We start from the raw sequence: 25,782 nt of genomic DNA on the forward strand, positions 1-25,782 counted from the left end.
GTTTTTTTTTCCTGCCTCCCCAAAGGGCCGAAGCTGAGACCCTGCAGGAGCAGCAGGGTGGGGTCTAACCCCTGGGTGACAGAGACAGCTCCTCTCTGGGACGGAGCCTGCTGAGGTTGGGCCGTTCAGCTCCGGGGCCCCTGGAGTCTCGGGTCTGTGTTGAGGGGGAGGAAAGCTTGGGCCCCAAGAGAAGAGAGGCAGGATTGGGGGCGGCAAGGATCGCAGCTCTCCTGGTGTAGCCTGGGGCACGGCACGTCACCTCTGTGCCCATCTGTGACTGTCAATGAGAAGAGCAGGTCAGACCGTGGACCTAACACGTACACTTGTCCCTGGGGGACGGTGGGTGCTTGGTACCATTATCTACTCCCAACTGCAGGTGCCTGCGGTCCTAAGAGGAGGGAGCACCGTGCTGCAGAGAGGAAATGGAGGGCGGTGGGCCCTGGCGTGTGGCAGCTCTGGGGCCTGTGGGTGGGCCCCGATGGGCTCAGTGTGCACAGTTCCCCCTCTGCCTGCCACTGTCCAGGCGCTGGAATGGCCCGAAGTCTCTGGGAGGCTGGGGGAGGTGGCTTTGCCTGTTTCTGTCGCCATTATCTCATCTGTGAAATGGGCACGATCAGACCTGCCTCGACAGATGGGATGTTAGATTCGGAGGCAGTCATGTACCTATCAATCTATCTGTCTGTCTCTCTGTCTTCTCCAATTCCCTTACCACCAGGTCACAGATTCCCCACCTGTTCAACAGGCAGTTAACCCGTAGCAGTGATTTCCGAAATTTCACCCCTCATACTTTGCAAGACCAGATCTGCTAAACGTGCTGACTGAATCAAGTACTCTCCAGTTTATTTCCTCATTTTAAAATGGGAAAGATCCCCCGTGGGGGGTGGAGTGTGAATCGGAGCCTCCCAGCTCAGAGCAAAGGGGCTGCAGGCTTCCAGAGTGCTGCATTTCCCGTTTCCCGGGGCGGGGGGCTGCTGGCCATGTTCTGGGGACCTCAGGGGGCCCCCCCGTGGGACCTAGGCGGCTCCCAGGGCTGTGGTTTGGGCCCGACCCCTGCTCTGGGGAGCCCTGCAGAGGAGGGAGTAACCTTTTGTCCTGCTCTGCAAGGGGCTTTCTGTTCCTCATTGTTTAGCCATGACAGGGCTGCGGTTTTTTGTTTTTCTTTCTCTGTCCAAGGGGATAAACAGGCCTGGAGATTGCTTAAGGGGGCCGTGACCCTCCAGCCGCCGCTGGGGCTGGAGTCACACATTGTGCAGGAGGAGGCGCAGAGAAGGTTATTCACAGCGAAGAGGCAGAAGGCGGCTGGTCAACCGCCTGGGGGCTGTGGGGGTCCTGCCGCCTGTCCAGGGGCAGCAAAAGAGGCCGACTTGGCCAAGGCAGGGCCCTTTCCCATCAGGCCCTCCAGGCGCTGACAGGAAACCCTTCCCCAGCCAGGGCAGGATTGTCCCCCCCTGGAGCCGCCCTGGCCCTGCGGTTCTCAGGCCCTGGAGGGGTGAGGCTGGGGGCAGCGGGAGGGCAGGGGGCGGCAAGGAGAGAGGTGCAGCCCCGCCTGCCCTGGGGATGCTGTCTGAGGGCCTGGGTGGCCACTCAGTCAGAGGGGACAGGCACAGCCCCTCCCCTTGGGGAAGCCACGCAGCAGCCTCAGGGAAGGCCAGTTTGGGGGTCTGTGGGGGGCCGCTGGAATGATGTGTGCAGAGGGAGCTGTAGAAAGTACGATTTCTCCGGTCTGGGGCTTCCCAGCCTTTTGACACCGCTGCCTGTCTCCGTCCTGTGCCCTTTCCCCACACCTCCCCTCGGTCACCCTGCCCTGTCCAGGGAGCCCTAGGTCGTGGTCAGTGGGGGAGCATCGGAATCCCTGGGGAGGTTTCCTTTTGCTTTTGCCTTTTTTCCTTTTTTTTTTTTTTTTTTTTTTATGATAGCAGTACAGCTTCCTGTGCCCATCCTGAGAGCCTGCCCTGTTTGGGGAGTGGGAGTTGGCATTCGTGACAGACCCCCGTTGCTTTGGACACAGGCAGGGAGCTCCCCCGACACTGAGAACCCTGATAAGGCTTCTCCTCTTGTCCAGGGTGCCTGGACGTCTACTCCAGCACCCAGCTGGGAGAGGAGAGGTGCTGGGACTGCGTGTGCATGTGTGCACGTATGTGCGTGTGCGCGCGCCCACACACGTGTGAACTGACGGTCCAGAAGAGAGTTGCAGTTACTTCTTTGGACTCTGTGATGCAGAGTGGGCCCCACCTCCCTTCCTGGCCACCTGTGTCTCTCCCAGCCTCCCCCGAGCTGACTGTCCTGGCTTTGGCCCTAGGCCTGGGGTTGGGGTACGGGCCTCAGAGGCAGGCCATGGTGGTGGGTGTACCCACATTTGAGTTTCATGGCTCTGGTGCTGGGGTTGGACCCTTGCAGAAATGACACTGTGACAAAGCTCACTGCTTAGTTTAGCCGCCGCTGGGTACCCACTCCATGCCTGGCTCGGGGCAGCAGCAGAGAGAAACCCCAGCCCACAGTTTTAGGGGGTTCCCCACCTAGCAGGGGCCCAGGTGAGTGACCCAATGGCCGTCCTGTCTGCCAGGAGCCCTGAGGGAGGAAGGTGGGATTCTGGTTCCGAGTGACTCACTCAGGGTGGGGTGCAGACCTTGCAGGGGGAGGCTGCTGCCAGAGACGGGCTCTTGGGGATGAAATGGAATTTGTCAGAGGAAGCACAAGGCTGTTCCAGGCAGAGGACAGCTCGGGCCAAGGCACTGGGGCAGGAAGAGCTGGAGATTGCCCTGCAGCAGGGACCCCCAGCCCCCGTAGGTCCTTCCCGCTGATGGCTTCCAGCTGTTGGCGCCAGGCTGTGTGCAGCCAAGGCGGGTCAGCGCTGCCTGCCAGGCCCACTGGTCACTTCCTGTGGGGGCCAGCCAAGGGCCTGGGCTGTCACGACTCCCAGGCAGTGCTGTGGTGGGGGGAAGGGCGGCACGCTGATGATGGAGATTCGGCCAGGTCTGCGCAGGCCCAGCAGTGCCCGTATCGTGGCTGGAGTCTGTTCTGATTGGCTTGTTATAGCTGATGTCCAGGGTGACTGGTCAGTGCCTACGGATGTGCTGGCTGTTGAATGTTTTGAATATCTCCCCTGCTCCTATGTGTTAGGTGCTGAAGTCCAGAGAGGTTAAGGCCCTTGCCTAAGGCCACACAGCTGGTAAGTGGTGGAATGAGGATTGAAACCAGGTCTTTGAGACTCTCTCTATCCTTATCACTCATTCAGTGAGGTCTGTGGAGCTCGCACTGACCATGGACTGCGGCTGGCGAGGCAGTGGGGCCTGAGCCAGCTCTTGACTCTGACCTCCTGGTCATTTCAAGGTGATGTGTCTAAAGGGCCCCCAAGGGACCTTGGGGTGTGTGTATATACTTCTTTGTTTGTACAGACGTGCGCACGCCCAGGTTTGCCTACACATGAATGTAGCAACTTTGAGCTTGCTGACAGCCACTGCAAATGTGGCAATTACTGCTTGTCCCCAAAGGCCAGACGGCCAACCCAAATCTTTCAGGAGGAAGGGCAGGCCTCAGGGGCATGTGCCTGGGGACAGGCACAGTGGGGACTGTTGCCGCTGCCCTGCACGCCCCAAGGGCCGCTCAGAGACCGGGGAGGCGAGCTCTGTGTCTGGGGTCTGTTCAGGCTGCACCTTCTCTGCACTGTTCCTTTCTCTTTCCTCCTCCTCTTTCTTCTGTTTTCACTCACCGCTTGGCTCGTCTCCATGCGGAGGCAGGTGGCACCGTGGCTAAGATTGCAAGCTGTGAACTCAGACAGGACCCGGGTTCAAATCCTTCTCTGTCACTTACTGGCTCTGGGACCTTGGGCAAGTGACCCTCTTGAAGCCTCGGTTTCCTGTTCTGTAAAATGGCCACAGTGAGGAGACCTTCTTCACTGGGCTATGGGGAGGCCTCACAGAGATCACACAACCTGTCTTGTAGAAGACAACCTTAGGTCGGGTCTTCTAGAAGCAGAGCCCGAGGCAGGGATGCTTGTGAAAGTGACTTACTGGGAAGGTCTCCAGGAGAAGGGGAGGACGGTGGCAGGACAGGGCAGGGGTGTGGTCGCAGCCGGGGCCTGCTTCAGCCTGACGCTGCGGGGGGCTCTGGACCGTGAATGGTACCAGAGTCGGTGCCACCGTGAGACCAGGGGATGGCCCTTCCGCTGTGGAGCCGCTGTCAGGCAGCACCTGCAGAGCTGGGGGATGCCTGCTGGCGAAGGGGGTCTGAGTGGGGGGCAACAGCACCCACAGACTCGAGCAACCGAAGCACCTACAACAGTGCCTGGCACCTAGGAGGTGCTCCAAAAAAATGTTAACAATTGTCATTGTCATCAACCAACATTCATGCACTGAGCCCCACCTCCGCTATGGGTCCTGTGTCAGAGGCCAAGGGCCTAAAGATGACGAGGCCACATCTCTGCCCTCTACGTCGCAGGCGCGCGCGTATGTGTGTGTGTGTGTGTGTGTGTACATATGTGTGTGCACATATGTGTGTGCCCACACGTATGTGTGCATATGCACCCACGTAGGGCACAAGGACAAGCAAGTAGCCGGTTCAGAGCAATGAGACAGTCCTTAGAAAGGGCCATATCCAGCATTCAGAGAGAGCCTGGAGGAGGATGAGGAGCCTAAATTAGCCTGGAGGAGTCAGGAGTCAGGGAGGGCTTCCTGGAGGAAGCAGCACTCAGCTTGAAGTACAAAGGGACATTTCCGAGGTGCAGGAGGAAGGAGAGGCATCCTGGGCAAAGGGCAGCTTTGTGCTGAAGATCTTGGCTCTCTGTGACCAAGGCCACTGTCTTCTGGGCCTGTGTAGAAGTACAAAGGGACATTTCCCAGGTGCAGGAGGAAGGAGAGGCATCCTGGGCAAAGGGCAGCTTTGTGCTGAAGATCTTGGCTCTCTGTGACCAAGGCCACTGTCTTCTGGGCCTGTGTAGAAGTACAAAGGGACATTTCCCAGGTGCAGGAGGAAGGAGAGGCATCCTGGGCAAAGGGCAGCTTTGTGCCGAAGATCTTGGCTCTCTGTGACCAAGGCCACTGTCTTCTGGGCAGCTTCAGGGCCCCACATCTGCCCTGTGTAGTGTTAGGAGCCACAAGGCACTGGGGAAGGCCTAAAGCCCGCCCCAGCCTCTGGCCGGTGGGCTCAGTGCCTGCACCTGCAGACATAAGAGTGCTGCATGGAGGGGGGAGGCGAAGGAGGCAAAACAAGGCCAGGACTCTGCCTTCCACTCCTCCTCCAAAGAGAGAGACCCCCACATCAGTAGAGCCCAGCAGGGAGAGGGCCAGACATTTGCAGGACAGGGACCTGGGCGTCAGGTGTGGTAGAACCCAGGGTGGCACTGCTCATGGCTGTCTTCCCTTCCCCCTTCCAGGTTGCGTTTACACACGATGCCTCGGATCCCAGGAGCATGTGCCAGCCGAAAGAATTCTACGACCAGACAGAACAGATGTACTGTAGCAAGTGCCCGCCTGGTGAGGGGCAGTGCTGGGGCCCCGACCCTTGGGCTGGCTGGGCCTTGGAGGGCCGGTGCCCTGGAGGGGCGAGTGTGCACAGGGGCAGGAAGGGGCAGGGTCATGGCCCTCAAGCCCCACTGAGCTCCGAGTTCCAGGTGGCAGCCAGCACTCCCTCTTGCTTCTGGGCCTTTGCACATACTGTTCCCCCTGCCCAGCACACTTCCTACCTCCCTTCCCCTGGTTAACTCCTACTTATCCTTTAGATGTCTCCTCCTCCAGGAAGCCCGCCCCACACTGCCCAGCCAGGCCAAGTGCCTCCTTTGGACGCCCACCGGCCCCTGGTGATCCCATGGCAGCTCTTCCACGCTGTGCGATCGTGGCCTGGTCCTCTCTTGTTGCCCCCACTGTGTGCTCCTCCAGGGCAGGGACTGCAGCTTGTTCTCCGCTGAATCCCCATCACATGGCACAATGCCTGGCACATAGTAGGTGCTCAGTGCGTATCTGACTGAATCAGTGAATGCCTACCCAGTTCACAGATGGCGGACCTGAGGCCAGCCCCGGTTGGCAGGGCCAGGTAGCCAGACTCCTGGAGCCGTCCATCCTTCCATTTGTTTATGTATTCACTCCCGTCACACTCCTAAAGCATCTAAATGCTGGGAATACAGCAGAGAGCAGGGCAGGCAAATCCTTGCTGTCGTGGAGTCTGAGTCCAGTGGGGGACACAGACAGATAAACTAACAGCAGGCGTGTGGTCCTCCCTGTCAGCCAGTGCTGTGCAGAAAACAAGGCCAGCTAAAGCAGAGAGGGGCAGAGGAGAGCGAAGTGTCCTGTTGTACAGGGGGCGGTCTGGGAAGGTCGCTCTGAGGAGGTGACGTGTGGGCAGAGCCCTGCAGGAGGTGAGGGAGCAAGTCCTGCAAATATGCGCGGAGCAGCGTGCCAGGCAGGAGCAACAGCAAGTGCAAAGGCCCCGAGGTGGAAGCCTGTTTGGTGAACTTGAGGGGTGGCAGGGCCGGCGTGTGTGGCCCAGCGTGAGTGATGGGGAGCGTGGTAGGAGATGAGATGACGAGGTAAGCAAGGGCCACGGCAAGGAGTTTAGATTTTATTCTGTGACAGGCTGGAAGCCAGTGGAGGGCTTTGAGCCATGAGCTTGAGATGCGGGCTGGCACGTGTGTACCTGTCACCTCCTGTGGCCATTTAAGAGACCCCCAGGGAAAGTGACTCTTCTTTTTTCTGTGAATGGGCAGTGTCTCCAGGAAGTTGCTCGCCTAGCGTGGCAGTGGGCAGGATGGGAATGGGGACGGGGCTCAGAAGAGTGAACTCCTTAAAGGTCTCCCTTGGTGTCCTGTCCCCTGGCATGCAGGAGTCCGTTGCCCTGTCCTTGATAGGACAGCAGGGACGACATGACACTGTAACCGCCTTTTTGCCCTGTGGCTCACACCCCCAGGTGGGGAGTTTTAGTCAACGATCAAGAAGAAAGGAACTGGCAAACCGGCTCTTAGGGACTTGACTGGTAATAGATGGTAGGATTTCAGGCCCGTGGGAAGAGCAGAGAGGAAGATATCTTTTGAGCAGAAGGGGTGCAGAAATATACTGATGGCTGGTACATGCCAGATGCGAGATAAGTCAGAGGAATTAGAACTCCATCAAAACGCCTTCCCAGCTAGGGTTCCGGAACGCTGGGGCTCTGGGGACAGCCGATAAGCCCAGGGCCCTGGCAGAAGCCCCAGCCCGCTGAGGCCGCTGGCCCTCGCTTTCGCAGGCTGCCGCGTGAAAGAGTCCTGCACCAAGGCCTCAGACACCGTGTGTGTGCCCTGTGAGGACAGCACCTACACCCAGCTCTGGAACTGGGTCTCCAGCTGTTTCAGCTGTGACTCCCGCTGCAGCTCTGGTGAGTGGGCCCAGGAGGGGGGTGGTCCCCGCACCCTGCCCGGCCAGCGCCCACTCCAGCCCCTCTGGCTGCGAGCCAGCTGGGCTTACTCCAGGCCAGGGGTTTTCAGGACCCGGGGCCTGAGGTGGCCCGCGTACAGCTCTTTACTGCTTACACGTGGCATTTCCGCCTCTCTCCCACCAAACCCTCTCCACGGCCTGCGGGGCAGGTGGTGGGAGAACGGTGCCCATCTTAGCCTTGAGGAGGTGGTGGCCGGGAGAGCTTGTGTTCTGTTTGCCCCGTGCGTGGGGCCCACCAGCCTCCTGGAGAGCAGAGCTGTGCGGGCGCTGGGCTGGCTGGGAGGGCAGCGTGGCGTGGCGGAGGCGGGAATGACCCTGGGCTCTTGCTCCTCCAGACCAGGTGGAAACGCAAGCCTGCGGCCCAAAGCAGAACCGCATCTGCGCCTGCAGGCCGGGCTGGTACTGCATGCTGAGCAAGCAGCAGGGCTGCCGGCTGTGCGCACCGCTGCGCAGGTGCCGCCCCGGCTTCGGCGTCACCAAACCAGGTATGGGCCAGGGCCCGCGGTCTCGGGACCCCCTTGGGCCTCTTCTTCGTGGACATCTCTGCGATGGCACAGGCATCAACCCGTCAGTCTAGCTTGGGAACATTGTCAGTGGTGGCCCGGTGCTCACTACGCATCCATCTGCTCGGTCACCAATCAGTCCTCCCTCCGCACTCCTACCGTGTAAATCCGCCGAAGCTGCGGAAGATCAACCCACGTAGCCCTGGAGACCATGCGTGTGCGTGTGTGTGTGTGTGTGTGTGCACATGTGTGCGCGCATGTGTGTGTGTATATTTTAAGGGGTGGAGGTACAGAGAGAGGTCCTTGGGCCTAAGGCTCCAGTGCCAGGGCCCACCTGTTCCACAGAGCATTTGAGTTGTTGACAGGTTCCAATTTCTTTCCTCGAAGGAACTGCAACCTCAAACGTGGTGTGCACCCCCTGCGCCCTGGGGACATTCTCCGACACGACTTCATCCACGGATACTTGCAGGCCCCACCGGACGTGAGTGCCTGAGTCCTTTGGTTCTGGAGGAGCAGGGAGGGGCTGTCCCCGGGTGACCGTGGTGTCTAGGACACAGAGCAGCTCACCTGCCAGCATCGTCCAGACTGGTTCATCTGAGGGTGGGTCCCAGGATAGGTGGCACAGCAAATAGGAGCTTGTCCTGGAAGTCCGGGCGGGTGCACGGAGAGGCAGGGTAGGGACAGGAGGCGGTGGTGTGGAGAGAGGGCGTGGCACACCCTCTCACTCTCCCATCCCTGCTGTGGGGACCCGTGTCCACTGCCCAGGCTCCCATGAGTGAGCCCAGCCACCCCAAGCCACTGTCCTCTACTGCCTCCTGACCGAGCCTCCTCCCCCCGCAGCTGCAGCTTGGTGGCCATCCCTGGCAATGCGAGCATGGATGCAGTCTGCGCATCTGCGTCCCCCACCTTGGGAGTGCCCCTGGGGCCAGCCCGTGTCCCCCGGCCGGCGTCCACGACATCCCAGCACGTGGAGCCAACCCCAGGGCCCAGCACAGCTCCCAGCACCTCCTTCCTGCTCCCCGTGGGCCCAAGCCCCCCGGCTGAAGGGGTCAGCAGTGGCAGCATCTCTCTTCCCGTCAGTAAGCAAGCGGCCCCTTCATTCACTCGTTCATTCATTCCTCCTTTCTTTCTACTCCCCTCCCTGTTTCTTCCCTCCCTCCCTCCCTCCCTGCCTTTCCGAGGTCTTACTGAGAGCCCAAAATGGGCTGGACCCTGTGCTCTGTCCTGGCATACAGGTGACAGTGGGACTGGCCTCTTCCTGAGACCTGGGCTGGCACTAAGGATCCCTGGGTGGGAAGGGATGAGGTCAGCATTTTACCTGAACGTGGAGATGGTCTCCTGGTTTCTGTTTCTGATGGAGCCACCAGGCTGAGAACACAGTGGGCTGGTCTAGGTCACCTCACGGGTCTCCCTGCGGGGATTAGGCCTGCAGCAGGCCAGAGGTCTCAGACTGGTGGCTCTCGGGTTGAATGTGGCCCTCAGACAGGTCTGATTTGTAAAAGAGTTTGAGAACCTCCGGCCTGGACTTGCCCCTCACCTGCAGCCACTCCAGCCACCGGGGTCACTGACTTCCCTGCCTGGCCCCGAGTACGTTGGGGTTTGTTTTTGCAGCTGTTTGAGCTTCTCTTTTCTTTCCAGGTCTCATTGTGGGTGTGACAGCCTTGGGTCTGCTAATAATAGGACTGGTGAATTGTGTCATCGTGACTCAAAAGAAAAGTAAGATTCCATCCTTCCTTCATCCACTTGTTCAGGGGGCTTTTCTGGGGTGCCCCTTGTGAGTCTAGCACGGGCACAGCCTTCAGGGTCAGACAGGGCTGGACCTGTAGTCCCTGTTGCGTGGAAGCTTAGAGCCGGGGCAGAGGCCACTTCCACTGACTTAACTACTGAAACGCAAGACATGAGCAGGGTCACCCAAGGGAGTAAGAGTTCAGGATTCTTATCCAGGAAGCCGGGGGGGATTCAGGCCTCCTGTGGCAGGCGTCTCTGAGCTGGGCAAGATCTCTGTGGGTGGAGTATGTGCAGGAAAGAAAGGGTGCCCCACATGGAGGGCGTGGCGTGGGCAAAGGCGGGGAGGGGGCTGGAGAATGGTAGGGGTGGTGGAAGGCGGAGCTGGACGGGGCCTCTGTGGACCTCGGCTGGTGGGCAGTTTCCGCCCGCAGGGCTGGGCCTGCTCCGCTGGATCTCCTGGGCCTCATGCTGCCCTGCTGGTTAGAACAGACATTCCCCGAGGAAGTCACACTCCCTGACTTGTCCCCTCTTTCCTCTTTATAGAGAAGCCCTCCTGCCTGCAAAGAGAAGGCAAGGTGGTGAGTATCCCTCCGCCCTCTCCCTCCTCCTCCCCTGGTCTCCTTCCAGGCGGGCTGGGTTGTCACACAGGAAACAGTGAATTCTTTCTTTATTTTAGACAGAGTCTCACTCTGTTGCCCAGGCTAAAGTGCAGTGGCATCATCATAGCTCACTGCAGCCTCCAACTCCTGGGCTCAAGCGATCCTCCTGCCTCAGCCTCCTAAGTAGCTGGGACTACAGGCACACGCCACCATGCCTGGCTAATTTTCTACTTTTTGTAGAGTTGGGATCTCACTATTTCCCAGGCTGGTCTTGAACTCTTATCCTCAAACACTCCTCCCACCTCAGCTTCCCAAAGTGCTAGGATTACAGGCATGAGCCACAGTGCCCTGCCAGGAAACAGTGAATTCTCTAGGTTGATCTGTCCAGTGTCAGGAGGTACACAGAGCCCTGGAGGTGGAGGAGAGGCCTGGGGGCACGGCATGGGCGAAGGCAAAGGCCCTCCATGGGCTGAAGGAGACTGAGAGTGTGAAATGTCCCATAAGGGAGCAGGGGACTTAGTGGTGTTAGTGGCAGGCATGTGGTTCTGGACCCACAGTGTAACCTTGGGTGGACATGAAATTGCTCTACGGCCATTTCCTCATCACGAAGTGAGGGTAGTGTCTGCTTGGTCCAGCTGGCAGGGCTGTGCCCTTCAGTGAGCTGGCACAGTCCTCATCATCTCCGTGTGCTCACAGAGCGCTTGCGCAGGGAGCAGTGAGACAGTGAGTTCCAGGGCACCCCGGTGTGCCACCGAGGTTCCTGGGGGTGTCACCTCTCCGGTTTGAGATGGATGCTGCAGGGCTGGGCTCTGGGTCTTCCCCCGACTTCAACGCAGCTCCCCTTTGGTCTGTTGTATAGAGTAGGGTCTGTAAAGGACTTTTGTTAGAAACAGACCAACAGTGTAGTGTCACAGTATTTTGTTAGTTCTCCATCAGGAAGGCATTTGGCTGCAAGGAACAAAACTTACAAGTGACTTCAAACAAGGGCTTTATTTTTCTCGTATTCCAAGAAGCCAGGGGGCTGGTGTCTGCTGGAATGGATTCAGCCGTATCTTCCCGTGGTGCCAGCAGAACCCTAGACTCTGCCACCTTTAGTGTGTTGGCTTTAGTTTTCTCGCTTGTGGCCCCGTGTTATAAGATGGGGATCATCACTTCGTATGTGACCTCTGGGTTCGAGGCAGAAAGAGGGAGAATGGCCAGGTCGGCCATGTTGCCTTTATCTGTAAATCAGATGGCTCCCTAGAAGCCTTAGGTAGACTTCTTCTTTCATCTCATTGGCCAGAACTGTGTCATGTGACCACTCCTAGCTGCAAGGGAAGCTGGGGAAGGGGGTGCTTTGCTTTCCTAGCCTCTATGGAAGAGGAGGATGACGGAGAGGGGTTGGAAATGGGTGCGGGGTGAGCCAATACATGGCGTCTGCCGCAACCTCAAACCTGGTAGGTAGGGCAGGTTTTTTAGCCAATTTTACAGATGAGGAAACAGAGTCCATGGAGCTACGTCATGTTCCCTGTCCTGCTAGGGCAGAGTTTCTCAACCTTGTGGATATTTGGGACGAGAGAGGTCTTAGTTGTGGGGGGCTATCCCGTGCATTGTAGGCTGTTCAGCAATGTTCAGTAGATGTCAGTAGCACCCCCACCCAGCAGTGACGACCAAAAATCTCTTGACATTGCCAAGTATCCCCTGGGGCCAAATCTCCCCAACTTGAGAACCAGTGTGACCAGGAAAAGCTCAGCCCTGCGTGTCCCAGTGCCTGAGGTTTACAGGGGGCTTTTGAAATCAGGTAGACTGGTTTCATCTCCTGATTTTGCTGACAAGAAAAGAGGTGCAGAGAGGGAGAGTGACTTGTCCACAGTCACACAGCAATGTCTCCCAGCCCCATGCTCTGCAGTGTTTAAGTGGGGATCAGACTGTTTCTCATCCTCCCAGGGTGTGAATCCCACTTCTGCCTTTCTGTGGCTTCAGTTCAGTGATGCTGACAGTTGCTGCCTGGTGGCATGTAGAGCAAGTGTCCCCTCCAGGCTCTGCCCCAGCAGCCCAGCTGCGTCTTCTCTTTCCCAACCAAGTGTTTCCCAACCTCTGTGCAGGGAAGATGTCCTGGGTGTGGCCCGTAGCTTCCGCTTCCCCTTTCCCTCCGCCGAGGTTCCGTTCACTGCGTGTGAGCACCCCGTTTGTTGAGTGCCGTGTACACAGAGCCCAGTGATAAACCAGCGGAAAACCGGCTCTCCAGGGGGGAAAAACTCCAAAACCCTGATGTGTGGTGTTTGCTAATTTCTGTGGTGTAAATACGCCCACTGTGGTCAAGCTACCAAGGCCCTCCTGAATATGGAGTTGGGAAGAGATGTGCACGGGTCTGAGCTGGGGCCAGCTCGCCACGGGCGGGGTCCCTGAGCTGGTCTCGCTGAATCCTCACACCCCTGCGAGAGAGAGAGTGTCATCGTCGTGTTTTACAGAGGAGGCTCAGTTTCCCGTGTAAGGTTAGATGGTTAGGTAAGTAGCATATCCCAGGCTTGAAACTTAGTCTAAATCTGCAGGCTTTGCCAGGGGAGACATTCAAAGCTGTTCCAAGCCCTCAGAGGTTGGCCACCTTCCCACGAATCCTTCAAGCCCTGGGCTCCCACCCCCAAGCCCGGCCCCCTGCTTAGCCTGTGCCCCACGCCGCTCCCCGGCTGCCGGCTAGTCAGGCCGCTGGGCTTAGGTGAGTGTTGTCAACTCAGCACAACCTGTTCCTCCTGCTGCAGAAATAACTCCTGGGGCACAGGGACAGTGGCTTCCCGTTGTTTAGAGAAGACCAGCGTATGCACATGTGTGAGCCCACCCATAGTCACCCCCACGGACACGCTCGTGCATGGGCTCACGTTTAATAATAAGCACAAACATTTAGCAGGTGTTGAATTTATTTATTTTAGCAGCCATGCTGCAACACACAAGGAGTATGATTAGCGCCCCCATTTTATAGCCCAGGAAACTTGGGCCCAGAGAAGTTAAGTAACTTTCCCAAGGTGGCACAGCTGATGAGAGTGGCCTGGGACACAAACCTAGGAGTGCCTCTCCTCACCACCCCCGGCACACACACTAACCGCGCCACTCGTAGGGGTGTGTGAGCCTTGTGAACACACACTCATGCACACAGACACGGACCCAGCAGGAACCTGGAGGATCCAGCCGGTGGCTCTTGCCAGGGTGTCTGCTTCTGCCCAGCAGGAGAGGCTGGGAGCCGAGGGGGCTGGCGGCTGGCTGGGAGCCTGTGTTTTGAAGGAGCCTCCTCAGTACTCCACCCCTCTGGGGTCCCAGCCCAAGGAACAGGACTCAGGTTGTATCTGTGCCACCCGCAGCCTGTCTGAACTTTGCAGCTTGTGGCTTTGGAGGAGGGAGGTGGGCTGTGACATTTGAGGGTTTCTGTTCTGCCTGGCTCTAGCCACCAGCAGAGAGGATGAGGCACAGACCAGAAAAGCCCCTTCCCTGGGGGTTGTGAGGAATGACATTTGGAGGTTCCTCCTCCCCTTCCAAGCCCAGAGCAGGGCTGGGGGGCGGGGAGTGGTCAAGGTTAGACCACCTGAGTGAAGGTTCAGCATGAACTTGAAATGTCTTCCATTCCTCCAAAACTGGAGAAGTCAGCCCCGTGGGTGGCCTCCTGGGGAAGCAAGAGGGCACAGCGGCAGCACACAGCCCTGGCACACTGCTCTGGGCTTGTCCTGTCCCTACAATGGACCACCTGTGTGGTACTGAGCCTGGAACTCACCCTCTCTGGGCCCCTGTGGCCCCATGGGTGGCTTGCACAGGATTCTTCCAGTCCCAAGGCAGAGGGAGTTGAGGGTGGGTCTCAGCCATGCCCAAGGGCTGGTGTACCTGTGCCCTCAGGCCCCCTCACGTCCCCCTGCTGTGCTGGTGAGTCCTGCCAGCCATTCACTTGCCTCCATCCTCACTCTGTCCGAACACTCTCTCTCGTCCTGGGCAAGCCAAGGGGCAGGGCAGCTGGTGAGGACATGGCCCCTGCCATCTCCCTGTTTCCGGGGATCTAGTGATCACCGAGAACCCCAAGGCAAGGCCTTGAATTCCTGTGCAGTCAGTGTGGACAGACAGCAGTCTCGGGGTGGAACTTCCAGATGCTCCCAGCACGGTGTCTGGAAATGGGGACCTTGTCTTGAGTCTCCAGAGCTGAAACCCCAGACACCCAGGAAAGGCGTTGTGGGTGCCCAGCTGTGCTGTATCCGAACTGTGACCTCAGCCTCTGTGATTCATCCTGTCCGTGCCTCTGTTTCCACGTTTGCAAAGCGAGGACAACACGGGGCTGCTGGAAGGCTCCATAGAGAGAGTTTCTGGGGGAACTTTGGCACAGTGCTTGGCACTAGGTGGCACTCAAATGGCAGCTAATATTTTATGATGATTATAATATTCTATGGGGAAAAGATATCAGGAGAAGTCACAGAGCATCCTGGGGGTGGATTCTGGAAAGGGGAGGTGGGACGGCACGGCCGACGGTCCCCAGTGAAGGGCTCCCTGCCCTGGATGGGTCACCACGCTTTTGCTGCAAAGGGCCAGATAGTAAAAATTTTAGGCTTTGTGGACCACGTGGTCTCTGTGACAACCACCCCAACCTGCCCGTGTAGCAGCAAAGCAGCCATAGACAGCACGTAACCAGGCGAGAGTGGTGTATTCCGATAAAACTTTACTTATGGACCCTAAAACTCGAATTGCACATCATCCTACCTGTCACAAAATATCATTCTTAAAAAAAATATTTTTTTAACCGTTTAAAAATGTGAAAACCATTCTTAGCTTGCAGGCTGTACAAACATAGGTGGCAGGCTGGATTTGGCCCAGGGGCAGTACTTTGCCTACTTCTGATTTAATAAACTCTTGTGTAGAGCTTACTATGCAACAGGTATTGTGTTAAGCACTTTAAAAATATTCAGCTTTTGGCCGGGCGCGGTGGCTCACGCCTGTAATCCTAGCACTCTGGGAGGCCGAGGTGGGCGGATCATTTGAGCTCAGGAGTTCGAGACCAGCCTGAGCAAGAGCGAGACCCCATCTCTACTAAAAAAAATAGAAAGAAATTATATGGACAGCTAAAAATATATATAGAAAAAATTAGCCGGGCATGGTGGTGCATGCCTGTAATCCCAACTACTCGGGAGGCTGAGACAGGAGGATCCCTTGAGCCCAGGAGTTTGAGGTTGCTGTGAGCTAGGCTGACGCCACGGCACTCACTCTAGCCTGGGCAACAAAGTGAGACTCTGTCTCAAAAAAAAAAAAAAAAAAAAAAAAAAATTCAGCTTTTAATCTTCACAACAACCCTACGAGACAGGTTATTATTCTCCTTTTATAGATGAAAAATGGAGGCACAGAGAGGTTAAGCAAGTTGTCCAAGGTCACACAGCTAGTGAGTGTAGAGTCATGATTTGCCCTCCTGTGGGCTGGATTTGGAGTCCGTGCTCTTGGCTGCTAGGCTGAGCCACATCTCTCTGTGCGGATGGGGTGACCTTAGGAAAGTCGCTTTCCTTCTGTTTCCTTATGTAAAATGAGGATGGAAATCCTGCCCCAGTGCTAAGACTGTTTGGTGAACAGGGCCACGTGGTTGCAGCCCTCACAGGGGTCACACTGCCGTGGTGCAGCTGGATGCTAATAACAGAAACATGCAAACCACGGAGAGTCACACCTCCCCAAAGCGCCCACGTGTGGAAGGCCGTGTGGGTGTGGGCAGAAGCGGCAGGGTGAGCTGTGAAGTGCAGACGGCAGGAGGGGCAGGCGGTGGTGAGGAGGGGGAGGGGGAGAGCTGGCCGGTGGGCTGACCGCTCTCCCTCCTCCTGCCCGTGCAGCCTCACCTGCCTGCCGATAAGGCCCGGGGGGCGCCAGGCCTGGAGCAGCAGCACCTGCTGACGGCGGCGCCCAGCTCCAGCAGCAGCTCCCTGGAGAGCTCGGCCAGCGCTGCACACAGGCGGGCGCCCACGGGGAACCAGCCGCAGGCGCCTGGCGTGGAGAAGACCGGTGGGTCTGCCGAGGCCCGGGCCAGCGCCGGGAGCTCAGGTAAGAGCGTGTCTGTCTGTCTTGCCTGCTTGTCACAGCTTCTCCTCTGGGAGCCTCCCCGCAGGGCAGGGCGAGGCCAAACCACAGGGAACTTCTTTCGGTTCCCTGAACCCACCCCTGTCCATGTTGACCTTTCACCTGGAAGACCCTTCCTTCTGCTGGACAATCCCAACTTGTCCTTGGAATTCCCAAGATCTGGCAGGGAGTTTTCCTGAGACCCTTCCCCAACAGCCCCCCAATACCCCCCCCCACCCCCGGCTGGACTGGCTCCTCCAGGCTCGCAGGCCCTTGCATCCCCTTCCCGGGACTGTCAGGCTGCATGCATAGCCACTGCCTGTCTCCTCCTGTCCCCTCGCCAGGCTGGGGACTCCTGGGAAGCCTGGATCCTCTCATTCTTCCCTGTCACAGGCCCAGCACTGCATCTTTCTTGTAACAGTAGCAGTAACAGTAGCTTATACTTACTGAAGGCGTATGGCGCATCAGGTGCTGTCCTGGGCACTTTACATGCATAAAATTCCCCTGCACGTCCATGCTAAGAGAGAGTTATCATTGTTATCCCCATTTCACAGATGAGGAAACTGAGGCCTAGGGAGGTTAAACAGCTTGTTCGAGGGCACACAGCTAGTAAATGGAAGGGCCAGGAATCCCCCCTGGGCTGTCGGGCTCCAGAGCCCTTGGGTTGGGAGATGGATGAAGAAATGATGCCTCTAGGGCTCTACTCACTGTGGCTTGTTGCTGGGTCCCTTTGGGCTTGAGGAGTCAGGATTGTGGGGACCGTGTCCTGTTTACGCAGTCTGCATTTTATCCTGCACCTGGTCTGTGACAGATGTCACCCCTGGTTGGCATCTCTAGAGCCCACGCTAGAGGGGGCCCCCAGAAATCCTGGGGTTTCCTTGGGTTTGTTTGCACTGGGGAGGCCAAGTCTACTGGCCTGTGTCTCTCACTCTCGCCTAGCAGTGGCAGCCAGTGGGACTTCAGAGAACGACCATGAACTTGGGTCATTCCCAGATCCCTGCCCAGCAACTCTGGTGCCATGAGTATCTGAGCAGGATTCTTAACCCTGCCAAACCTCAGTTTCCTCATCTAGAGGTGAGCCCGGGCACCTCCTTGGCAGGGCAGGTGAAAGATGAGCCGCATTGTGCCTGGCTTGGCACCTGACCAGGCCAGGCTCCCTTTGGGCCACCTCCAGACGGGGACTGACAGCGGCAGTCCTCCCCCCACACCCCACGCAGGCTCGCACCCACCCTGCTGCACCCCTGCCTCTTGCCACCCTCTGCCTGCAACACCCTTTCCTACCCATCACCTGACTGCCCACAGGTGCTAGTATGCCCAACTCTGTCTGCCCCATCCTAGCCCACCCTCATCAGTGGGATGTCTCACTAGGGCCCCTCATTCAGCCTGAGAACTCCCCGAGGGAGGGCCTGGATCAGTGCCCGGAACAGAAGAGGTGGCCCTAAACATTTGTTGAATGAATGAATGAGTGAATGAATGCACTCCAAATCTAAACTCTCGGTCTTTGTCCACCTCTTGAATTTATCTTTCTGATTTCTTAGCTACACCTGGTGTGGCTTCCTCTTTGGGCCCAGAGTGGACCCCTGAGCATGCGTGCCTGTCCCTGACCCTCTGCCCCTTCTGCTCTGTGTTCCTTCTCCCAAGAGTCCCCCGACCCTCTCCCTGACGCTGCCTTGCCTCTGTTCTCTCCCTCTCCCCCCACCCCTGACACCTCTCCCCTGTGGGAACCTGTAACCCCCGGGCTGTGCCCCGTCCGCCCCCGCGATGTCTCATTCGCAATATGCAAAGGCCATGGTGACTCTGGGTGACATTTGGGTGCTGCGGAGGCTCAGGGTGGAAATTTCCTTCCGGCCCTCTGATCTCAGCGCCCCCCTCCCCAGCCTGTTCTGAGCAGAGCAGCTGGCCAGCCCCACGCTCCTCCCAGGCTCCCCCGAGTTCCTGGAGTCAGGGGAACCGGCCAGGGTGAGGACCGGAAATCAAACAGCTGCCACGCGTCTGGGCGCCCGGCAGATCCCTGCAGTAGCGGCAGTGACAGCAGCTGTCATTCTGTGAGGGGCTGCTGTGTGTCAAGCGCTGGCCCATCATCCAGCTCCTCCCCAGCCAGTTAGGAGACTGCTGCCTGCGGGGGCTGGGCCGGAAGGCGGGGTGCACCTGCACCCCAAAGTCCTCCCTGCCAACTGCTTCAGGTATGTGGGCCCGCCGTGGCCAGAGCGCCCGCATCTGGTCCCAAGGGAATCCATAAATCCAGATTTTTAAATGTAAACACCTGAATCTTAAATGTTGGCAGCCGATTCACTTAAAAATACTACTACCACCAAAAACAAAACATACCTGTTGGCTGGTTTTTATCCATCAACACCTGTCCCTGTTATAGGCACTGAGAACACGTGTATCAGGGAACAGTCAAAAAGTCCCACCTTCCTGGGCTCAGGGCCTGGTGTGGGGGGGGGTCACGAATGAGCAATAAGCAGTCCAGGAGCCAGGGCCCCCGGAGATCACAGAAGTGCGTAGGGACCCGGGAGTGGTGGGCGGAGCGGGGTGGAGGGGTGGGGGGGTGAGGGATAAACATCTCTAGGGAGGAGGCCGGGGGTTCTCCGAGCTGAGGCATGGATGACGGGAGAGAGTGAGCCACACGACCAGGGAGGAGCTTTCCAGGCTGAGGAAGCACTATGTGCAACGGCCTCGAGCCCTGGGCTCCGGGGGCTGCGGGGAGGTGAGCGTGGCTGGCAGGAATCCGGGCAAGGTCTTGGAGCGGCCGGAGAGGGGTGGGAGAAGGCAGGCTCCAGGCCAGGCCAGGCCCGGCCCTGTGGGCTGTGGTGAGGCCTGCGGGTTTGTGAGCAGCCAAGGCAGTGACCTGACAAGTTAAGGGGCAGCTCTGGCTGCTGGCAGGGAACGGACTTCAGAAGGGGGGGGTCGAAACCAGGACACAGGTGGAGGATGTTCCCACTGGTCCAGCTGGGAGTGGGTGGAGGCTTGCATGGGACAGTAGCCGGACAGTGGCAACTTTAAGTGATCTTTGAAGGTAGTCAAGGCAAGAATTGCTGATGGGCTGGTTGTGGGGTACAACGGAAAGACGAGTCCAGAGTCCAAGGCTCTGAGCCCAAGCAGCTGGGGGCAGGGGGTGGCGGGAAACGGAACTGCCGTGCAGAGGGGCAGGCAGAGGGGAGATGGGCTGGAACCAAGAGTAACGTTTGAAACCAGGTGTGGTGGCACATCTGTAATCCCAGCTACTCCAGAGGCTGAGGTGGGAGGATGCTTGAGGCCAGGAGTTCAAGACCAGCTTAGGCAACATAGGGAGATCCCATCTGTTAAAAAAGTTTAGTTTGAGATGACTATAATTCTCCAAGCACAGGTGCTGAACAAGTGTTCAACCCCTGGTTCATTGAGAATGTCACTCTGTGTCTAGGAGGTGTGTAGTCTCCAGAGATGCAGCAGTGAACAAGACAGAGTTGCCTCTGCCTGCACAGAGACGTACAGGGTCATTATGCCCATTTTATAGCTGGGCAGACTGAGGCTCTGAGAGTTAAGTGACTTGGCCAAGACTATGGAGGCAGAGCAGGGATTCAAACCCAGAATTGTCAGACTGCAAACACCAGGCATCCTGGACTCGGTAATGAAGACAAACTACCCCCTGACTTCATTCTGGAATCCCAGATTTAGTCCTAGAGACGGCTCTACGTGATGGAAAAAGATTTGCTGAGAATAAAGACAACTTCAGAGTCAGTGTTTCACCTCCATAAAGGCACAACAATTTCCAGGCCCTTTCTTGTTGATCCTGTGTCACTCGGATAATGTGCCCATGACAGGGTTCTTCCCTTGTATTATGGCAGTGGGCGTGGCCGGGCTGCCGCCGCCTCCCCGCGGCATGGGAAGGTAACTCAGCGTCCTTAGCGCTTGACCAGTGTTCTGGAACGTGCACTTCCTGTCCCCGCTCACCTCTCTGGTTCTTTTTTGGGAGCAGGTTTTGTTCCTGGAGCACTTTCATTTGCTTTATATAATTGGCGCCTCCCATCTGCGGGTGGTTTGGGCTGGGCAGGCGGTAATGCTGTTCTTACTTGGCAGGTGAGGGAACTGAGGCCCACGAAGGTTAAGTGACTTGCCCAAGGTCACATGGCAGAGCTGGACTAGAATATTGGTCTCCTGGCGCCTGACTCAGTGCTCTTTCCCACGTCTTCATTTGCCTCCTGGGCTGTGAAAACATCCCCCAGTCTGAGACCCCTGGACTGACGACCCCCCTCCCATCTTGTGCTTAGCAGAGTCTTCCCCTGGTGGCCACGGGACCCAGGTCAACGTCACCTGCATCGTGAATGTCTGCAGCAGCTCCAGCCACGGCTCACGGTGCTCCTCCCAAGCCGGCTCCACGGTGGGAGACACAGATGCCGGCCCCTCGGCCTCCCCCAAGGACGAGCAGGTCCCCTTCTCCAGGGAGGAGTGCGCCTTTCAGTCCCAGCTGGAGACTCCAGAGACTCTGCTGCAGAGCTCCGAGGAGAAGCCCCTGCCCCTGGGTGTGCCTGATGCCGGAATGAAGCCCAGTTAACCAGGCCTGACCCCTGGCAGGGTGACCCTGTGAAGGGGTCCCGGTCCTTCTAGGCCCCCACCCCCAGGACTCTGTAGCTCTTTCTAGGCCAAGTGTCTTTAGGGGCCCCTCTAGCCCCAGCCTCCCTCTCACCTGCAGGCTGAGGGATGGGACAGCGAGTCATGGAAAGCCTCTGCTGTCTCGGTGTGTCCCTCTCGAAAGGCTGGCCGGGCATGGATGTGCAGGACAGCCTGGGCGAGTCCTTGCCTCCCTGAGGCCTGCCCCTGAGCTGGACCTGCGAGCTTGGCTTTTGGAGCCCATGGTGTTTTCTTTTTATTACCCTGGGCTCTGGCCTGGCTCTGGCTTCCAGATGCTCGAGCATCCTCCCCGCCGGAGGGGCTTGCCGGGAAGACGGACGCTGCATGAGTCATCCGTCAAGACAGGCTTGTGCTTCAGCCTGAATGCTGAGACTGCAGGACGGTCCCAGCAGGGCAGGAGGAGGCCATCGGTCAGATGGTTCTGGGTGGGGAGGTGGTGGCAGCCCTCTGGGGGACGGGGCTCCCTCAGGTTAACTCAGGACTCTTGGAAAGCACCACCTCCAAATTCACTTCTGCTAGCTTGTCCTTTTGTACCGAGGTGCGAAAATCTGATGCCCAGTGGGCCCAGGCAGGCGACCTTATTCAGTGCTACGGCCTGGGCAAGACGACAAACTTCCTAACCGGAAATCTTCCAAGTTTAACATGTAGCAAATTTTTAAAAAGTAAGTACCATGCAGGCAAACAAGCCAACAGCCAACGAAGCCAGACTCTGAGGGCCACGTGCAGCCCTTCCCCTGCGGTTGCCCCCTCTGCTTCACTCCAGTACCCGCCGGTCCCTCCTCCCTCACCGTCTGGGGAGGTGCTCCAAGGCCACGCCTACGCCGATCAGGGAATTTCAGGAACTGGAGATGACTGAGGCCCCACAGCCATCTCTCTCCTCCTACCTCAGCTTGGACCTTCCTCCTGCTTCCAGAGAGGTGTGTGCCTCTCACCCTGCCTCCCGCCCCCTGGCCCCAGGGGGGCTGCCGAGCCACTTTGGTACCTGGCCACTGTGATCCCGGGTGGATGCGAGTAGCCGAGTGCCGGCCTTGTGTCTGTGTGTCGGTCTGTGCAGCCAAGGTCGTTAAGTTGAACGACCTGCCTCCAAGCAGCCGAAGCCATCGATTTTGTCAATGGATCCTCTCTATCAGAGAGCCAACCCAGCCCCCTCCAAACACGTGCCCAGAGCCTGGCAGAGGGTGAACTCAGAGGGCCTTGACCAGGTTCTGGAAGGAAGGGAGATGGGAGACTCCTTGAGAGCCTGGTCCAGTCTCAGGTACTTGGACCCCATGTTGGTAAATTCCACTGGACTCGAACTTGGCAGCTGAACTATTGGCGGGTGGGAGAGCCCAGCCGTTGCCATGGAGACAGAGGGTTTTCCCAGCCTGGAATCGCATGTCAGAGTGCCTGGACTGGCCTCATCAGCCCACGCTGGCCCGTGCACGGCTGTGGGGCGCGTGTGCCCCCTGGTGGGCAGTGCTGGGAGGCTCTCGGGCTTCCTCTGCATCCCCGACCAGAGCCAGCAGCCATGAATTCCAAGGAGACTCTTTCTGGGTGTGGCCTCCGTTCCCCCGCTGGATTGATCCCAAGACCACGAGAGTTTGTACTGTATGCTGGACAGCATTCCTGCTTGTGAATAAACCTTGCGTTTGTTTTACACGGTGACCCCTGGCTCTGGCTGGGGTCTGGGCTATGTCTGTGGTCCTGCTTGTTCACCACCAAGGTATAGGGGCAGATGGGGTCATGGTCACTGAGGTCTGGCAGGCCCGTGTTGTGAGTGGACCAAAGAGGCACCCCCATTATAGCCACCCTTGCTTTGAGCCTAGCCCCCCCCCCCCCCCCGCCCCAGGGCAGGGCACAATAAGCCCGAACTTCCTGCTCAGGCCCCACCCCCCGCACTGGTCTCCAAATATGCCCTTGTCCTTCATCTCAGTCTGCTCTCGAGATTGGGGTGGGGTCTCTGCAGACCACAGGCAGCCGGCCTCCTCACCCAGGCACGGAGGCTTTGCTCTCCCGGGGGGCCCCACGCTTCTCAGATCAGCACAGGGCTCTGGGGGCATGGAGGGGCCCTGGGCCTGGTGAGGGGTTGTCAGGGAAGGGTTCTGTTGCTGACCTCTGACCTATTCCTGAGTGATGAGCAGGAGTTTTGAACAGCAAGGGGCTAGGAGGAGCTTGCAGGCAAAAGGAGTTCTGAGTTTAAAGGCCTGGAGGGGAGAGAGACCCCTTGGTCACCTGCCGTCATTCTTGGCTCTCACCATTATTTATTGTTATTTGGTACTGGGTACAACTGTCTTTATTCTCATGATTTCTGGATCTGTGGATGGTGGGATACCCCGCCTCTTGGTTCCTGGATCTCCTCTCATCCAAGCTGTGTCCTCCACCCTAGACCAGGGCTGGACACACTTCTATAAAGTGCCAGAGAGTCAACATTTCGGACTTGGCAGGTCTTACGGCGTCTGTAATGACTTCTCTGCTGGTATAGCGTGAAAAGGGCTGTACACAATACATAAAAGAAGGGGCTGGCTGTGTTCTGGTAAAACTATTTATACAAACAGGCGGCAGGTGGATTTGGCCAGGGGGATGTGGCTGGTGCCAATGCCTGAGACCTGGGTCTTGCGGATAACCACACCATACTCCCGGTTTCCAGCATCCCACTTACCCCCACCCCTGCTGCCTCCTGTCTTTCCCCCTCACTGGCACCTGTGAGCCGCGGTTGTTTTCTCCCTTGTACACACCCACGGCTCCCTGTTCTGTCCCCGGCCTCGCTGCTCTCACTCTGGTTAAATGAGGTGCTTGTGCGTGCCACACCTGCCCTGCGCACCTGGGTGAGGCAGGATGATGACATTCAGCCACGCTGGCTGCTTTTGCTTTGATTTCATGATTGTTAAACTCCAAAGGGTCCTTGGTGCTGCCCAGCAGTGACAGCACGTCCCCCTCTGCCACCCCCACCATATTATTAATAGTTCCTCTTGCTGCTGTAACAAAGCACACACACTTAGTGACTTAAAACAACACGAGTTTGTTCTCTTCAAGTTCTGGGGATCAGAAATCTAAAATGAAGATGTAAGTGAGCCTCTGCGAGGCAGAGGGAGGAGATGGAGGGGGCGGGGAAGCAGCGCCATGGAGGCACCAGGAACCCCGCGGGGGACAGGGGAAGTGGGGAGGGCCAGGAGGCCTGAGGGCACCTCATCCCACTGTGGACGCTGAGCCGGTGGCGGCAGGAGGAGCTAGGACTGGAGCCTCTCCAGGCTTCCACAAAGGTTTGAGCACAGAATGAACCTAATCAGGGAAAATAAGGATCTGGCATGTTTCTATACAACAAAACATTCACGGAGGAGGAAGTACAAGCGTGTCTTTCCAGTTTGGAACCCATGTGATTACTACATATAATCCCAGTACCTTAGAAGTAACAGATCAGTGGCCTTATGGAGACATTTGCAGCATCAGCCCTGATGGAAAAGAACAAGGAATGGAGTTCAACCTCACATTTCGTAAGGCAGTGGGAAAAAGTCAGAAACTGTAAAATTTTCTACGGAGCACAGAACAGAACTTCTTACAGAAGCATTGGAATTTAGAACTGCTTTTTCAGAGGGAAAAATGACAGGAAGGAGATATAATTGCTATAAGCATCACTGGAGTGATAACAAGAAAACCTGTAATTTTGGAGGTAACTCGTGGAGGCTTTGACCAAATTAATCCTGCAACCAACAGAGTTCTCTGTTCCTATGACTATAGAAATATTGAAGGCTTTATAGAGCCCTCTCATTATCAAGGAAGATTTTGTATACTTTATGGAGGATTTAGTAGATTGCATTTATTTGCATCAGAGCAAAGATAAGAGATTATCAAAAGTACATACACCATGCTGGCAATTGTAATACACAGGTATTTCATTGTGGATCAGGAAAGAACCTTTAGAATTTGACCAATATTTGAATCTTCACTTTGGAAAATACGGCACTGATAAATCCATAATGTCTTTAGCAGAGATTATAGTCCAAAAGATGTCACCTAGACATTTGGAACCTGTGAAAAGAGTTCTAGCACTTATAGAAACACGTTTAGTAGACTGTGATCCAGCAACCTGTAATATTGCAACATTGAAGCCTTTAGGAGAAGTGTTTGCATTGGTTTGTAACTCAGAAAATCTACAACTTTTTACCATTGAATTTATAAAAGGACAAGTACAGAAATACTCTTCAACAGAAAGAGATTCCTTATTAGCAAGTTTGCTGGATGTTACGAGTAAGGGCCTCTGGTAACAGGGATGTTTGTGTAAAAATGACCCCAACCCCTAAAGGTCAGCAATATCTAAATTTAAAAAAAAAAAAAAAAAGAAAGGTATAGCCAGAGCTGCCAGGCTCTAGTGGGGAATCTGGTTCCTTGCCTTCAGCTTCTAGAGGCACCTGCATTCCTTGGCTTGTGGCCGCTTCCCCCATCTTCAAAGAGAACCCAGCGTAGTATCTTCAGTAGTCAAGTTTCTCTCTGCCTCCCATTTACAGGGACATTTGTGATTCTCTGGGACCCACCCAGATAAGCCAGGATACTCTCCCCATCTCAAGATTGTGCAAAGTTTCCAGGAATTCGGAGTCCACATCTTTGCAGGGGCCATTATCCAGCTGAGGACTGACCTCTGACCTTTTCTCTTTTGCCCAAATTCCTTTCTAAGAGGCGTAGTGAGTCACACCTACAAATGATAAAATGTCACTAAATGGGTTTTATTAACCTGGTATAATGTGATTTACTTTCCAACCTGATTCCAATATAGCATCACATGACAGAAGACACCCCCCCATCTTAACTCAAGCATCCCAGTGGACCCCTGTCTTAACCCAAGCATTCCTTTCTACCGACTCCAGGTCTTTAGGCAAAGCTTAACTTTTTCAATCAATTGCCAACTAAAGAATCCCTGAAGCCCACCTA

General features: G+C 56.7%; 1 protein-coding gene and 1 pseudogene across 2 annotated transcripts in view; both read left to right on the top strand.

Annotated features, from left to right (window-relative positions):
- Window positions 1–22,502, top strand: part of TNFRSF1B (TNF receptor superfamily member 1B) — a 36,208-nt gene extending 13,706 nt beyond the window's left edge. The window contains exons 2-10 of one of the 2 annotated variants that reach the window (XM_069477344.1): window positions 5,372–5,471; window positions 7,213–7,341; window positions 7,736–7,885; window positions 8,291–8,384; window positions 8,744–8,982; window positions 9,542–9,619; window positions 10,175–10,209; window positions 16,047–16,254; window positions 20,520–22,502. In XM_069477344.1, the coding sequence (XP_069333445.1) occupies window positions 5,372–5,471; window positions 7,213–7,341; window positions 7,736–7,885; window positions 8,291–8,384; window positions 8,744–8,982; window positions 9,542–9,619; window positions 10,175–10,209; window positions 16,047–16,254; window positions 20,520–20,803 (1,317 nt within the window). In that variant the 3' untranslated portion in view covers window positions 20,804–22,502. The remainder of the gene's footprint in view (window positions 1–5,371; window positions 5,472–7,212; window positions 7,342–7,735; window positions 7,886–8,290; window positions 8,385–8,743; window positions 8,983–9,541; window positions 9,620–10,174; window positions 10,210–16,046; window positions 16,255–20,519) is intronic. The other variant, XM_069477345.1, reaches the window with a different exon arrangement.
- Window positions 22,503–24,132: 1,630 nt separating this feature from the next.
- On the top strand, window positions 24,133–25,496 carry LOC138390238 (dnaJ homolog subfamily C member 13 pseudogene; annotated as a pseudogene).
- The last annotated feature ends 286 nt before the right edge of the window (window positions 25,497–25,782 follow it).

Source organism: Eulemur rufifrons, chromosome 8, assembly GCF_041146395.1.
Source record: "Eulemur rufifrons isolate Redbay chromosome 8, OSU_ERuf_1, whole genome shotgun sequence".
NCBI classification, from domain to species: domain Eukaryota; kingdom Metazoa; phylum Chordata; class Mammalia; order Primates; family Lemuridae; genus Eulemur; species Eulemur rufifrons.